This window comes from Chaetura pelagica, unplaced genomic scaffold (genome assembly GCF_000747805.2).
Source record: "Chaetura pelagica isolate M959 unplaced genomic scaffold, ChaPel_1.0 scaffold583, whole genome shotgun sequence".
NCBI lineage: Eukaryota > Metazoa > Chordata > Aves > Apodiformes > Apodidae > Chaetura > Chaetura pelagica.
In genome coordinates this window covers 494,391-510,078 of record NW_009952719.1, presented here as the reverse complement: position 1 = coordinate 510,078, position 15,688 = coordinate 494,391, and the positions used below count along the sequence as shown (strand labels likewise).

General features: G+C 47.9%; 1 protein-coding gene across 1 annotated transcript in view; it reads left to right on the top strand.

The window, feature by feature from the left end:
• The window catches only part of TRIM29 (tripartite motif containing 29), a 24,036-nt gene that overhangs the window by 859 nt on the left and 7,489 nt on the right, over positions 1-15,688 (top strand). The window contains exons 2-7 of the mRNA XM_009994602.1: positions 892-910; positions 2,487-2,516; positions 7,725-7,820; positions 9,033-9,266; positions 9,613-9,811; positions 15,603-15,686. Of these exons, the coding sequence (XP_009992904.1) occupies positions 892-910; positions 2,487-2,516; positions 7,725-7,820; positions 9,033-9,266; positions 9,613-9,811; positions 15,603-15,686 (662 nt within the window). The remainder of the gene's footprint in view (positions 1-891; positions 911-2,486; positions 2,517-7,724; positions 7,821-9,032; positions 9,267-9,612; positions 9,812-15,602; positions 15,687-15,688) is intronic.

Here is a 15,688-nt window from a genome sequence, read left to right as displayed (position 1 = left end):
TATTGCCTATGTCCAGACTTGCCAGTGGACCTCAGCACTAACACCACAGCTGGTGCTCTCCAGCCTTCCAGTCTCTCCTGAATTATGGGCAGTGTAATTTCTGGGATGGGGGTGGTGGATGGAAAAGTTTAGTGGAGAACTGGTACTGCCTGGGTTCTGCTGCAAGGTCCTTCTCCTAATGCTGGTTCCAGCAGGGTAAGCACTGGTGCTGTGTTGCAGGCTGGATTTGGGGGAGAGGAAGGTTGTGGTTTTCACCCTTGGTTGCACCAGGGACTTTCAGCAGGTGGTGAATCAGAGCCCTACATGCTAAGTTTTCAAAAAGAGGTCTCAAGCTTTGACAGTGTTTGCACAGTGCTACCCACTGCCAGAAAGGTGGGGCATTGCTCTAGCTCAGGACCTCCAGCATCCAGGCAGGCAGGTCATTGGCTGCTCAAGTTACCAGTGGCTGCCAGGTTACTACTGGAAATTGCCATCTCAGCTACTTAGAGTGACATGATGGGGTTTGGTTTTTCTTTTCTGTTAGGGATACAATAGTGTCCAGCCACACCTGTGGGAAGAGGCTTTCCAAGCTTAGATGAAGAAAAATAAATCCCTGTGCAAACACAAACCACTATTATTTCCTCTGAAGAGTTGCTACAATAGGTTTAGAGGATGGACACCTAAGGAGATGAGGCTGGTATGTGGAAAAGTGCTCACTCTAATGAAAAGTCTTCCACCTTTGTTTGCTGAAAGCCTCATGCTGTTTGTTTTCTGGGTGGATGAACCACTACTCCCCCAGCTCTGGTAAAGATCAGGGTCTCAGCATGTTCAGTGCTGTACATCCCCACAGCAAGAGCATGGCCTGGCCTGGAAACCTCCTGGTCTAAGCAGACAGGACAGAAAGGATCACAGAAAGGAGAACCATGACACGGTAATTAAGTAAAAACAATTAGAGTCACACAGACAGCCATGGCAGAAGCTGAAAGGACACTAAGAGCTGCTAAATCCCAGTCTTAAGCACAGCCCAAACCAGAGCTCTGATGTGGGGAACAGGCAAATGCAACTGTTGGGAATTCTTGAGTTATCCTTAGCTTGGAAGAACAGTTCAGCTCTTTCTAAGGTGCTAAGATTTATCTCATGAGGCTCAAAGAGCATCTTCTCTGGAGTTTGTCTTCTGGTGAAAATTTTCAGTCTTGCCTTGCAATGTTGTCTCCAACTTCCAGCCTTGCTGAAACCAGACAAGGTTTCTTCCATGTCTCAGTCAGTCATACTTAAAGAGATTCCTGCAGGGCTTGCCAGCCTGCTGCTTGTTCCATAATTGCCTGTTCTTGTGTTCTTGATGTCAGCTCTGAGCACAGCACATGCCTCACTCTCACCAAGCTGTGTCTGCCAGGTTGTCCAACTCCTCTCAGACATTTCCACTGTTAAGAGGTCAACCCTTGCTCCCTGAGGAACCAAAGCTGTCCAGAGCCTTCTTCCTGTGCTTGGATAGACCTAGAACACCTTCCTTTTAAAGAGGGCAGACTTTACCTATGATTTAAATGATGTTTGATTTCTTTCTCAGTGTCCTTGAGTTGCTCTTCTCAGCTCCATGCTTTAGTTCCTGCTCAGTGCTGTTCCTGCTGCTGCTAAGCCTGAAGGATTTAGGGGTTTATCAACATGAATCATCCACATGTGCAGTTTTCTCCTGACAGCAAGTTTGGATCATGTTGTAACTTGAATGAATACTCACTCAGACAAAAACAATTACCAGGATTGCTGTTGCTTACAAATGTTTATTCCTAACCCTGATTTATTCACCCTTGGTGGAGCCTTAGCAAGAGCCACAAAGAGGAATGAACTTTTCCAAGTCCCTTGTGTGCACCACCTATTCTTTTCAAGTCTTGCAAATCAGCTGAGCTGGAAATATGACCACAAATTCCAAGAGAGGCAAAGTGTGGCTGGTGCTGCTGGCCTCTGTGGAAAGGATAAGCAAAAAACCCCACATCAGGTCAACCCCATCCCTGCTCTATTTTCACAGCTTGGCATCCAAGCAGCTCCAGGGTAGCTTTACTGCTGCCAAATCTGCCAACTATGCCACTAGAGTGGTGATCAGAATACAGCTGTATCCAGACAGACCCTTTCCCACAGTGTTGGTTGTCAAGAAAGGTTTATCTGCAAGGCTTTCCCAGTCCCTGGCTATACTGGGACTGCAAACCTGGAGAGGATTCCAGCAGAACTGGGGGAGTTTCTATGCTGTGATGCACTTAAGCCTGTCAATCAGTCTAGATGCTCACCAATTTAGTGGCACAACTGTCACATCATAAGGTGTAATATGCTTGGTTTAGCCCTCCTATTCCCTTTGTATTGCAGAATTAAGGCAGGTTACAGTCTCTTTAATGAGTTCACCTTTGCTACAGGCCTGCAGGACAGAGAGGTGCTGAACTTCAGTGTTGGGAAACAAAGGGAGAGCTTCAGATCTTGCTGCAGAATTAGGTAATTCTGCTTGCTCCAAAATGCAGAGGCAGATCAGCTTGAGAGCAGAGGAATGCAAAGAAGCCAGGGCACAGACACCTACTAGTTAGAGCATGTAGGCAAGCAGTGGAAAGCCTGGTATCTCTCAGTCTGTGGGACAGAGGGAGAACACAGCAGCATCTAACACTTCTCAGGAGCACGGGGTGAGTGTGCTGCTCTCAGCTGGGGTGAGAGCTGAGCAGACAGGAGTGAAAGGAACTGGGCTTCAGACAGAGACAAGTTATCATCTTTTCTGAGTTTCCGTCCAGTGGTATTTGCATATTTTACCCAGCGAACCCGTAATGTCTTCCCCAGATCCAATTTGCATTAGTTTCCTGCTACAGATTTAAAGAAAAGGCAACAACCCCACCAAAATCAGTACAAGAAACAACCAAGGACAGGTCTGTGAGGCTGGGCAATAACACCCACAGCACACACCAACACAACCCTCCTGCCAGCCTGATTTCTCAGCAGAGCTACAGCCCCTCTTTCAGACAGAATCCTTAATTTTGGAAGGGGATCCTTCATCCAAAACCTGTTTTACAGGCCTATTCTTAAAATGAGACAGCCTCACACATGCCTGCCAGTCACAGAGCTGTAAATAACCTGGCATAACTATCCAGCCCCAGCCTTAGTACTCAGCATGTCAGGTCAGTTCTGGTGAAAGGCACTTTGATTTATCATTTTTTTTTCTTTAATTCTTTAAAGAAAAGTTCACATTGTGCAGCAGGTTTAAAGAGGCAGCAGGGAACTGCTGTGCAGAAATGGGAGCTGGGTGTTCCTCATTTCAACAAAGCAACTTTTAAAAGGGGAGACTTCAGAGCAGCTGAACTGGGCTTTGAAGTCAACGGTTCAGAGATGGATCCAGAGGGATTTCCATCCGTGTCCTCTCTGTATTGCTTTCCCTGTCTGAATACAGGGCAAACAAGGGTGTATCAATGTGCCAATAGGAGGAATTCTGGCCTTTCCCCCTGGTGCTTGGTTAGGGCACAATGTGGCTCTGAGACCTTATCTACATTGGTTGTGGTTGCTCTGTGGACACCAGCTTAAAATAGCTGCTGTTTCCACAGAGAGGGTGCAGGACATCCTTCCCAGCTGGAAGGCTGTGGAAGCTGACCTACTGCAGATTGTGATTTAAGTTAGGTTTGTCTGTTTGCCTGAATTGTGCATTAATGTCTCTGCAAGGGGGGGCAGAACCCAAGGAAAATCCCCCACTTTGCGGGTGAGGAATTATCATAGAATCACAGGCTGGTTTGGGTTGGAGGGGACCTTACAGATCATCCAGATCCACGCCCCTACATGGGCAGGGACACCTCCCACCAGCCCAGGCTGCTCCAAGCCCCATCCAACCTGCCCTTCAACACTGCCAGGGATGGGGCAGCCACAGCTTCCCTGGGCACCCTGGGCCAGGCTCTCACCACCCTCCCAGTGAAGGATTCTCTTCAAACTGGGCAAAAAGCAGAGAGCATTTCCTGGCCTCAGCTCATGCAGTGACAAGTGGCATTTTTGCAGGATGCTGCTGGCAGAGCCTCCAGAGACTGGAGCCCACTGACACCCACCTCTGCTTAACAAGCTGAGCTAGAAAAACATCATGGCAAAACCAGCAGAAAGAATGTCTCAAAACAATTTGCTGAGTTCTCAGCCCTCTCATTTCCAAGACAGGCCCTGCACTGGGACAACAACTTGAAACACTTCTTCTCTAGCTTCATTATTGCATTTGGCTGTTGCTCTCAGGTAATTAGCACAGCTCTTCCAGGCTGGTGACACAGGGGTGTTCCCCGATTCAAGGACTGGGTTCCCAGAGCATTAAGACATGATGATGCTTGTATTGCTGCCTTGCAAAAATGAGTTGCATCATGATGCAAGACTCATAATCTCCCATCTCTAGGTCCTTCACAGCAGAAGGGCTGGGTTCAGCTGTGGATGTTTAGGTGTACACTCTGAACTTTCACTTGTGCCTCTTGACTGTCCTAATTAATTTAGACTATAGATCTTCTCTTAGCTCCAAGACTCTCAATGCCAGCATTTCTCAACCAACTAGAGTCAAACTGAATAGCTTAAACTATTAAACTGAATAGTTTAAATTTGAAACTGAATAGTTAAAAGTATTTCCTGGATCATCTTCACTCTTACTGTTATTTTTGCACTGGAGGGGCTCCCTCCACAATGTGTGGAGCTGCTGTGTTACCTTTCTTTCACTAAAACCTTCTGATCCCCACAGATTTGTTCTGGGAGGTCCATCACATAAAGGGATCAGGGTTTGTTGACTCTGGAAAGTCTGAGAAAGCTAGGAGAGACATTTCTTCATAGGGAATGAAGCTGAGAAGTTGAGTGCCCCTAGTACCTGTGACCATCCTGCTGTCAATGTAACACAGGATATATCTGGACAGCTAAAGCAGCTCCCAGCCAGCCCCAAGCCTTAAAAACATCATGAAATCATCTCTGCTGAACTTCCTATATTGTGATCCAACTCCAGAGAGCCTCTACCTTTGTGTGCCCCTGTCACCAGTTCTTGTACTATTCCATAGTCTTCCTGGACCTCTTTTAAACATTTTGTTCTATGGTAAGACTAGATTTTGGTGTTTATACTATAATGCAATGAAACTTCCCTTCACCTCCCTTGCCTTTGCTGGTCTCTGTACCAATGTTTCCTCCTGCCCTGGGTCTGGGTGTTCTAACCCAAGCCAACCTGATGACTGTGGTGGAGCATTTGCATTCAGGCTATTGGAACCATCTCTGTAATTTCCATTTGCAAATCATAATTCTCACTCTAAATAGTAGTGTGGGTCTGCTCTTAAATAGTTGTTACATCCCATCCCAGAGGCACCCAAACTGCCTTTCTGGGTGAAGGTATAGCTGCAACAAGCTGTTAAAGAGTTAGCTATCACTTGAGAGCAAGTTATAGTTTGCAAAATTGCTTTGTGACCCATCTTGATTAAAAAGTACTAAAAAAATTATAACATTGTCACGACCAACCAGCAATCACCTGAAATTTTTTCATGCTGCCTTTGTTTTCAAATCCCTGGTGTTTGAGAGTGTCTACATGACTGTGAAAGGTCTGTTCCTCCCCCAAAAATCCCTCCCATCCCCCTCTGTGTGATTCCACTCACATTCCTGTCATAAGAATGTACTGATACTTAGAGATGAAGAGGGGAAACCAGACCTCCCATTGCTCAGGAGATGTGCTTTTTACTTTGCTAACAATTCCTGCCATCTGTAGCTCTGTGGCTCCAAGGAACAACTTGCATGGCAGTGTAATTTCTCAGAGTGGTTGCTGCAGTCTGATGGGTATCTGGATCCAAATTCCTTTGATCTCCTTGCTCTGCAAAGATGGTTGCACACCTTTGTGCCTTGATGCAGAGGACACCTCACAGTGCACATGAGAAAGGACAAAAAGGATTTATTCCTCCAAGCCACTGCCATGAACACGTGAAAAATATGGGATCAAGCTCACACTTGTGCTCTCTTAGTCAGTAGTAAAGCTAATTTCCTCATTTTGATACCCATATGGTTCCCTGATGATCCTGTACCACAACAACCTTTCATGTCTGCTCTGAACCCCTGTAGAATGAGCTCATGACTACATGCAGTTGATTTCTGAAGGCTGCCAGGTTGTATGAATAATATCTAGAGGTCCAGGGCTCCCCTAACTCTCAACAAGGACAATAATAATGACATTGTCAGGCTGCAGCTTTTCTGGCACTGAGATACCTATAGGTGCATTTGCCTTTTCTGTTTCCCCCTTCTGTTTTATAAGGCAATAAAACAGCTATCAACTAGTTTTCCCTCTACAGACAGAGATTTTCTAAATTGGAACAGCTAGAACCAATGGCTCTCAGAGGCAGCTGTGCTTGAACCAGGCTCAAGGGGATGTTCAGTCACTTCAGTGACTGGCACCAAGACAGGAGCCCCGATTTCCTTGGTCTGAGCTGCCTGAACATTTGTTGCCTGCTCTTCAGCATCCTGTGATGCTGATTTTCTACTCCTGGAACAGGAGCAATCCCCACCCCAAGGGCAGCTAGGATCACAGGAGAAGACCCAGGTTGTCACGTCCTGTCATGTTCTTGGGTGGCAGAACAGTGGGAACTGCACCTTGTGTTTGAACAGCAGGGAGACCTCACTGTGGGAATGGATTTATCCATCCCTCATCTTCCCTACCTCTGACTCTTGGCCTCAACCTGAGTGCTTTGGGGTAACACCACCATCTGCCAAAGGATCCCACACGAGCAGCAGGTTCTCAGAACTCCTCTAACATGACACAGCTGGGCTGGGGAGTGCAGGTGATTTCTGCCAACTGCATAGCTCCTAAACAGCTCTGGGCACGAGTGGCCAGATTGCCTGGAGTTATAATTGTGTTGTGACCAACCTCTTATGCACATGAAACACAGAAAGATCTTGACAGGAGTAAACAAAGGCTTTGTCATGATCTGTTGGGCAGGGACGTGGTGAATATGAAGGATGGAGGGAGGGGTTGCCCGGAGTTAACGGCGCAGGGCATTACTAACCAGCCAGGTCCTGGGCTGCTGCAGGGACAGGGCAGGCCACCAACCAGCATGTGACACCAGTGCACCCCTGCCCAGCCCTCCCCAGGCTCCAGGGCTGGGAACCACCTTCCATGCAATTGTCTGGTCTGAGCTTCTCTGGGAAGCCAGTGCAAAACGAGATGCAAATGCATCCCAGTGAAGTTGCTGATCTAAGTCAAGCCCGGCTGACTACACCTCTTCCCTCCTCCCCTCGGTGTTTTTTTTATTTTTTCCAAGCATTCCCCAGCTTCATCATAACATGAAAGCTCTCAATTCAGAGCAAATTAATCCACAATCCTGTCTAAACAGAATTCCTGCCGGAGGCACCGTCCTCTGGTTGCAACACTCGTCCAGCGTCATTCCATAATTATATGAAAACTGTTCTTGCTGCAGAGACACACCCTGGGATGGGCCCTGCACTGCATACACAGCTGAATTTTGAAACAGGCCTCTTCCCCCTCCAGCTAATGACTCTAATGTGATTAAAAGCAGCCCCATGATGGCAGTAGGTGGGTGCTTCTGCTGCCGTCTTTGCTGAGTGAGCTGAATGTCTTGACCCAAGCCAGAAGTTCTGGGCTCTTACCCAGTGTCAGCACATGATCCCCATTTCAAGCCGTGCCAGGAACCTGTACCTCCCAGCTATTATTGTTCAGGGCCAAATGCACCAGTGTGCCCCTTTGAAGTAGGCCACCCTCAGCCCCAGTTCATGAGATTCCCCTCTTCTTGCAGGCTGAGCTTTCCCTGCAGAAAGAGCAACTGCAGCTGAAGATCATTGAGGTAGAGGATGAGATGGATAAGTGGCAGAAGGAGAGGGACCGTATCAAGGTGCGTATGGGATCTTCTGTTATATTGTACTTGTCACTTTCCTTTCTTTTCCCTCTCTTTTCCTCAGTTCCTCAGACATATCCAGCTCTTACTCACTCCATTCCTTACCCAGTGCCTATCTCATCCCTCTCCAAAACTCCCCCATGCCAGATCTTGGAAACAACAACTCCTCCTGGAGTCCTCTTGCAACATCCCTTGCAGGAGATCACCAAAAGGCAGCACAGCCTTGTTACCAAACCATCCAAGCCACCTCCCTGCTTTGGATCCTTATGATTCCTCAGTTCCCAGTAACCAGGCTGAGTTGGAAAACAAAGGTGTGCTGCTTTTTTTTATTTCTTGCTAGACCACACACAAAAATCCACTCCAGAAGGGCTCTGAGCTGCCCAAACAGGGATGGGGCAAAAAGAAACAGATGCAGGGAACCAAAAATCCACTTTGTTTATAATGAAACAGCTTGTTTCCATACTGACATGGGGCTCCTTTCAAATTCTTTCACCACACAGAGGGTTGGAACATAGTAATGATGTGATGTTATTTTTCATTTCTACCCTAACTGAACAGGGCAGTGAAAACACTATTTGGAGACACCCCAGGACATTTGCATAATATTAATAGCCAAAGCCATTCTTCTCCCTTTCATGTGGTACATACACATTGGCTTGCCTGCTCTGCTTTTTGTCTGCTTCATTATGGCTATTATTACTATTACTATTATTATTATTATGATTGGAAATCTGACCTAGAAATTTCAACTCTTAATATAGTTAGATCCACAGCCCTTCTGAGGAATATTTCAGAAGGACCTACAGGTCAGGTTTGTAAAGAGTGTTTCAGCACCTTTCATCCTTTGAAATGCTGGGACTTTGGTCCTTATGTTCTTGAGGAGCCAGAACCATGATTTAGAAGGTTAAACAGTGTTTTTAAATATCACCTCTGAGTGCAGTTCCTGAGTTGAAAGAAAAGATGTGCTCTTATAATCCAGGAAGACAGCCTGTTGATTGCACACACCCCCCAGGATGGCAGGAACAAGTGTTAATTCTCTTGGCACAACTCTTCTGGTGCCAAGATTTGTATCCCTAGAGTCTCCACAGTCCCAGTATAAATGCTGGGAATGCCTGGAATTATCCCCCTCTGTATCCCATGGAAAAGTTTAATATTTGGTTTCTCCTGCATCTTTCCTGCTGCCTCCTCTCCTTGCCCCTTCCCCCCCAGAACTACACCACCAATGAGAAGGCCACAGTGGACCAGCATTTCAAAGAGCTGATCCGTGACCTGGAGAGGCAGAGGGATGAAGTGAAGGCTGCACTGGACCAGAGGGAAAAGATTGCATCAGAGAATGTGAAGGAAATTGTGGATGAGCTGGAAGAAAGGGCAAAGCTTCTGCGGGAGGACAAGGAGAACAGGGAGCAGATCCACCAGATCAGTGATTCTGTGCTCTTCCTGCAGGTAACTGAGATCTCATTCTCCTTTCCTTCCTTTTTTCCCCCCATGAGAACAGGATTTGTCCCAAAGACAAATCCCACATTGATGGGGTTAATCTTCTCCAGTTCAATGCACATGTATGGCAAGAACCAACCCTGATGTTTGAAGCTGTCTCTGCCCTGGTAGGTGACCTTAGGATTTGCCAACACCCATTTTATTGGCTACAGCTCATGGGCAGAACATTTCTCTGCCCCCTCTATCTTCACTGTTCTCCACTTCACACTATTTGGAGCCTGACATGAGCCAGTTCCCTAGGATCTAGGCTCTGTCTCATGTTCCTCAGTAACCTCTCCTCCTTTCTTCCTGACAGGAGTTTGGGGCTTTGATGAGGAATTACGTGCCCCCTCCATCTCTCCCAACGTACAGTGTGCTGCTTGAAGGGGAGAGCATGAGCCCATCCATGGGACTCCTCAGAGATGACCTCCTAAACGTCTGCATGAGGCACGTGGAGAAGATCTGCAAGGCTGACCTGGGACGCAACTTCATAGAGAGGAACCACATGGAGAATGGTAGAGTATCTGGGACCTCCCCCTTCCCTCCCCTGGGCAAAGCCAGAGTCAGAGGAGATGAAGTGTGATGGTTGTGCTCTCACAGAGGAGGAAGTAAGAAAGGACCTTAGCAAAGTGGGAGAAACACCACTTGTAAGTGAAGCTCATTCTGGAATATCCTACCAGAGCTGTGTGGGGCAGCTGGGCTGCCAGGGATTCAAAGCATCTCATGTACAGAGGACCCAGGGGTCCAAAGTAGCCCAGCTTCTCTGAGTGTCTCCATGTTATGGCTTCACAGTGTTGAAGGGCAGGTTGGATGGGGCTCTGAGCAACTTGACCCACTGGGAGGTGTCCCTGCCCATCTAGGGGGCTGGATCTAGATGATCTTTGAGGTCACTTCCAACTCAAACCATTCTATGATTCTGTGAATCAGTTCAGCCACGTCCCATGTGGGACTTCAAAGCAACACTTCTCCTGGGGGTGGAGAACAGTGACCCTCCCCTCCTGCAGGAGGTCAGCTATAAATGCTGGGAATGCCTGGAATTATCCCCCTCTGTATCCCATGGAAAAGTTTAATATTTGGTTTCTCCTGCATCTTTCCTGCTGCCTCCTCTCCTTGCCCCTTCCCCCCCAGAACTACACCACCAATGAGAAGGCCACAGTGGACCAGCATTTCAAAGAGCTGATCCGTGACCTGGAGAGGCAGAGGGATGAAGTGAAGGCTGCACTGGACCAGAGGGAAAAGATTGCATCAGAGAATGTGAAGGAAATTGTGGATGAGCTGGAAGAGAGGGCAAAGCTTCTGCGGGAGGACAAGGAGAACAGGGAGCAGATCCACCAGATCAGTGATTCCGTGCTCTTCCTGCAGGTAACTGAGATCTCATTCTCCTTTCCTTCCTTTTTTCCCCCCATGAGAACAGGATTTGTCCCAAAGACAAATCCCACATTGATGGGGTTAATCTTCTCCAGTTCAATGCACATGTATGGCAAGAACCAACCCTGATGTTTGAAGCTGTCTCTGCCCTGGTAGGTGACCTTAGGATTTGCCAACACCCATTTTATTGGCTACAGCTCATGGGCAGAACATTTCTCTGCCCCCTCTATCTTCACTGTTCTCCACTTCACACTATTTGGAGCCTGACATGAGCCAGTTCCCTAGGATCTAGGCTCTGTCTCATGTTCCTCAGTAACCTCTCCTCCTTTCTTCCTGACAGGAGTTTGGGGCTTTGATGAGGAATTACGTGCCCCCTCCATCTCTCCCAACGTACAGTGTGCTGCTTGAAGGGGAGAGCATGAGCCCATCCATGGGACTCCTCAGAGATGACCTCCTAAACGTCTGCATGAGGCACGTGGAGAAGATCTGCAAGGCTGACCTGGGACGCAACTTCATAGAGAGGAACCACATGGAGAATGGTAGAGTATCTGGGACCTCCCCCTTCCCTCCCCTGGGCAAAGCCAGAGTCAGAGGAGATGAAGTGTGATGGTTGTGCTCTCACAGAGGAGGAAGTAAGAAAGGACCTTAGCAAAGTGGGAGAAACACCACTTGTAAGTGAAGCTCATTCTGGAATATCCTACCAGAGCTGTGTGGGGGCAGCTGGACTGCCAGGGATTCAAAGCATCTCATGTACAGAGGACCCAGGGGTCCAAAGTAGCCCAGCTTCTCTGAGTGTCTCCATGTTATGGCTTCACAGTGTTGAAGGGCAGGTTGGATGGGGCTCTGAGCAACTTGACCCACTGGGAGGTGTCCCTGCCCATCTAGGGGGCTGGATCTAGATGATCTTTGAGGTCCCTTCCAACTCAAACCATTCTATGATTCTGTGAATCAGTTCAGCCACGTCCCATGTGGGACGTCAAAGCAACACTTCTCCTGGGGGTGGAGAACAGTGACCCTCCCCTCCTGCAGGAGGTCAGCAGGGTCACTCTGCTTGTGCCAGGCTCCAACAAGCCTCTGCAAGCTGAGCATGGCAGTTCCTACGTGGAAGGCTGCACAGGTCTAATAAGGCAAGTCAGTGGCTCAGGAGGTAAATGAGAAGGCAGGGGCAGAAACGTGGAGGCAACCACCCTAGGATGGCAATTTTGAAATGCTGTCATCACCTGTTTGTACAGCTCAGTTAGCACACTTGTTGCTCTGCTGTGACATTCCACTTCCCAACAGCCCATTTCAGCCACTGGCTGGGACATGGAACACCCTGCAAGCACCTGTCACTGAACAGCCAGTGACACATTTGCCAAGCAAAAACATCTCCAGTTTGGAGTTCACATTAAGCTAGGACTTGAACCAGCTTAACACTCTCAGATCCTGCTTCTCTGCATGTTCCACCAGGAGGAGGTTTGTAGCCCACCTGCCCTGAGCCTGGGTGTTCAAGGGCAGTGTGAGGTCCCCCCACTTCAGGGATGTCTAAGGATGGGTGATCTTTCTTATGTGGATGGGGGGGTGATGGCCAGAGCCACAGCACTGCAAGGCAGCTTCTAAGTTTTAGAACCCACTTTCTGTGTTTTCCAATTAGTTCTGCAGAAGGGACTTGCCTTGCATCAAGCTCACACACAGGACTAGGACAGGGCAGTAGAATGGGGCTCCACAACTGAGGTTCACTTCCCACCCCTCCCACAAACTGCCTTTTTAACCCTTGGGCAAGTTACTTCATCCCATGGGATGACCTCTTGCACTAGGAATAACAGAGACTGGAATGAAACCTTATCTCACCAACCTGCTCTAAGGATATAATCTATTAATAATTGGGGAACCTCAGACACCAGCACAATCAGGGTCAAGAGCCTGGATAGGTAACGTGAGGATAAATTGCACTCTGCTGGAATAATCTCAAGTCCAGTTCAGGCAACACAAGCAGCTGAGGAGCTCTGCTGTACCTCTGGAAGATCACTGATGTTTCACTCAAATTCAGAGTACTCAATAGATATTCCTCCCATATTAATAAGTCACCTTTTTTTCCTGGGCAAGAGCCAAGCAAATCACTCCAACTTCCTCCCAGAAGAGCCAGACCCACATTATAAGTTGATATGATAAAGGAGGAGGGGGAAAAAACAGGCAAAAAAACACCCCATCAAACCCTGGTCCTTCTGAAAGTAGGATAAAAACACTTTGCATTCAAGTGACCATGACTCTGGGAGTTACTTTCCATCTGCTGAGCTGTTTGTTGGGGATTTTTCCAATCCTGAAGCAAATATGTTTGGCTTGGCCATTTGTAAAACCCAACAAGAGCATGCAAAGGTTCAGTCCTAGTAGCTCTGGATAAAGACTGATTACTTCTTGATCGCTGGATCACTTTTAATTGGGGTCCCCTCCGTGGTACTGATGCCAGAAGCCCTCCATGGTACTTGAAATCCTTGAGATTCAAGTGACAAACCATTTCTGAGCAGGGCAACAATTAACTAGTGCCAGAAACCTGGGCACTTTCAGAAACCTGACCAGGGATTTCATGGGCACAGCTTGGTGAGAGCAGCAGTGCTACCCCCTCCGTTGGGAAATGTCATTTGAGGTGAGTTGCAGAAACCTCAGTGCTCTCCGTTTTTCAAACCACAGTTACACTTGAAAGAGGACACCACTCTGCATCTAGTGACTTCAAGGAAATAACTCCACAATTACTTAATGGCTTTAATTAACTCGGACTCCCCCTGAGTCACTGCAACAGATTCATTTGCAACCAGCTTGATCTTCTAGGGTAAAAAACTTCCCAGGAAGAAATATTGTGTTAATGGAATGAAACCTGCTTAATAGCAGACTCCAAAGGGAATCCACTTTCTTTTAGTTGTCATAACAAGTACCTACTTAGTAGTGTGGCAAGGTGGCAAATAATCATAGAGCATCCAGGGAGTTTAAATAACACAGAAATAAACTGGAGGAATAACATTAAAAGTCTCTGCAGTGACTCAAGAATCAAAGAATCGCCCTTAACATTCTTGTAACCATTGCTGAGGTCACCCCTCAGTCTCCTCTTCTCCAAGCTAAAGAGACCCAGCTCCCTCAGCCTTTCCTCATCAGGGAAATGTTCCACTCCCTTCAGCATCTTTGTGGCTGTGTGCTGGACTCTCTCAAGCAGTTCCCTGTCCTCCTTGAACTGAGGGGCCCAGAACTGGACACAATATTCCAGATGGAGCCTCACCAAGGCAGAACCTCCCTTGACCCACTAACCACCCCCTTTCTAATGCACCCCAGGATGCCATTGGCCTTCTTGGCCACAAGGGCACTTTGCTGGCTCATCCTCCTGTCCACCAGGACCCCCAGGTCCCTTTCTCCTACCTTGCTCTCCAGCAGCTCAGCCCCCAACCTGCACTGGTACATGGGGTTGTTCTTCCCCAGATGCAAGACTCTGCACTTGCCCTTGTTGAATTTCATCAAGTTTCTCCCCACCCAACTCTCCAGCCTGTCCAGGTCTCTCTGAATGGCAGCACAGCCTTCTGGTGTGTCAGCCACTCCTCCCAGTTTGGTGTCACCAGCAAACTTGCTGAGGCCACATGCTGTTCCCTCATCCAGCTCATTGATGAAAATACTGAACAGCACTGGTCCCAGTACCGACCCCTTAGGGACCCCACTGGTCACAGACCTCCAACCAGATTCTGCCCCATAGACCACAACTCTCTGGCTTCTTCCTTTCAACCAGTTCATGACCCACCTCACTACCTGACCATCCAGACCACACTTCCTCAGTTTAGTTACAAGGCTGCTGTGGGAGACAGTGTCAAATCCTTTACTGAAATCCAGATAAACCACATCTACCACCCTACCATCATCTACCCACCCAGATACTTCCTCATAGAAGGCTATAAGGTCAATCAAACATGATTTCCCCTTGGTATGGGGAATGGTTCCTAGAATGGAACTATTTCAACATGGGAACCAAATTTGCAGAGAACACCAGGTTTCTAGAACACCTGAGGCTTTGAAAGAAAGGATTTGCATGAACAACTGTCTTAGCAGAGCATCATGGATCAGTGTTGGAAAACCAAAACCAGGCTGCATAGTAGCTGGCAAAAGGGCAGGTTCCATCCCATTTGCTCACAGCCTGAACCAAATGCCCTTGCCCAAGAGCTGTTGGCAGCTCAGGTTTAGCATCTTTCCATAAAAATGGACCCAACACATTGAGCCCTCCCCACATGGACTTTGTGGAGCTTTGTAAGACCTGCAGTTCAAGATCTGCTGGTTGGAAGCCAGCTCTGTGCACAAGTTAAACACACAAAAGAAGCCAAACCCAAACCACTGCTTTTGAAGTGGGATACATTTTGAGCCACACTGTAGTATTTTGGTGGGAAAATGCCTCAACCTTTGAGTCTCCCTATGGCTTTTCAGGAGATAGTGGATCTACTGAATGGCCAAATGCTTCAGCTGTGCTACATCCCCGGGGGGACCTTCTCTGTTATCCCAGACTGAACCTCTGGGCAGCTACAGCAATGTTTTACATCCCAGGCAGAGAGTGTTGTCATACCAGAGAAATGTTCAGGTTGGAAGGGACCTGAAAGATCATCTAGATCCACCCCCCTGCATGGGCAGGGACACCTCCCAGCAGCCCAGGCTGCTCCAAGCCCCATCCAACCTGCCCTTCAACACTGCCAGGGATGGGGCAGCCACAGCTTCCCTGGGCAACCTGGGCCAGGCTCTCACCACCCTCACACTCCACAATTTCCTCTTAATGTTTCATCCCCACAAAAATAGAGGAAATTGTTTTCAAAGAGCAGAACAATCTCTCCTGCAGCACTTGAGGATGAAATCCCAGTATTGTCCCCTTTTTCCTCCTCCTGTCCCCTTCAAGGCCACTAAACCACCTCCTCCATCTCACACCCTGCTCTGCTCCTCCAGGTGACCACAGGTACATGATGAACAACTACGAGTGGAACCAGCCTGACAACTTGAAGAGATTTTCCATGTTCCTGTCTCCCAAAGGT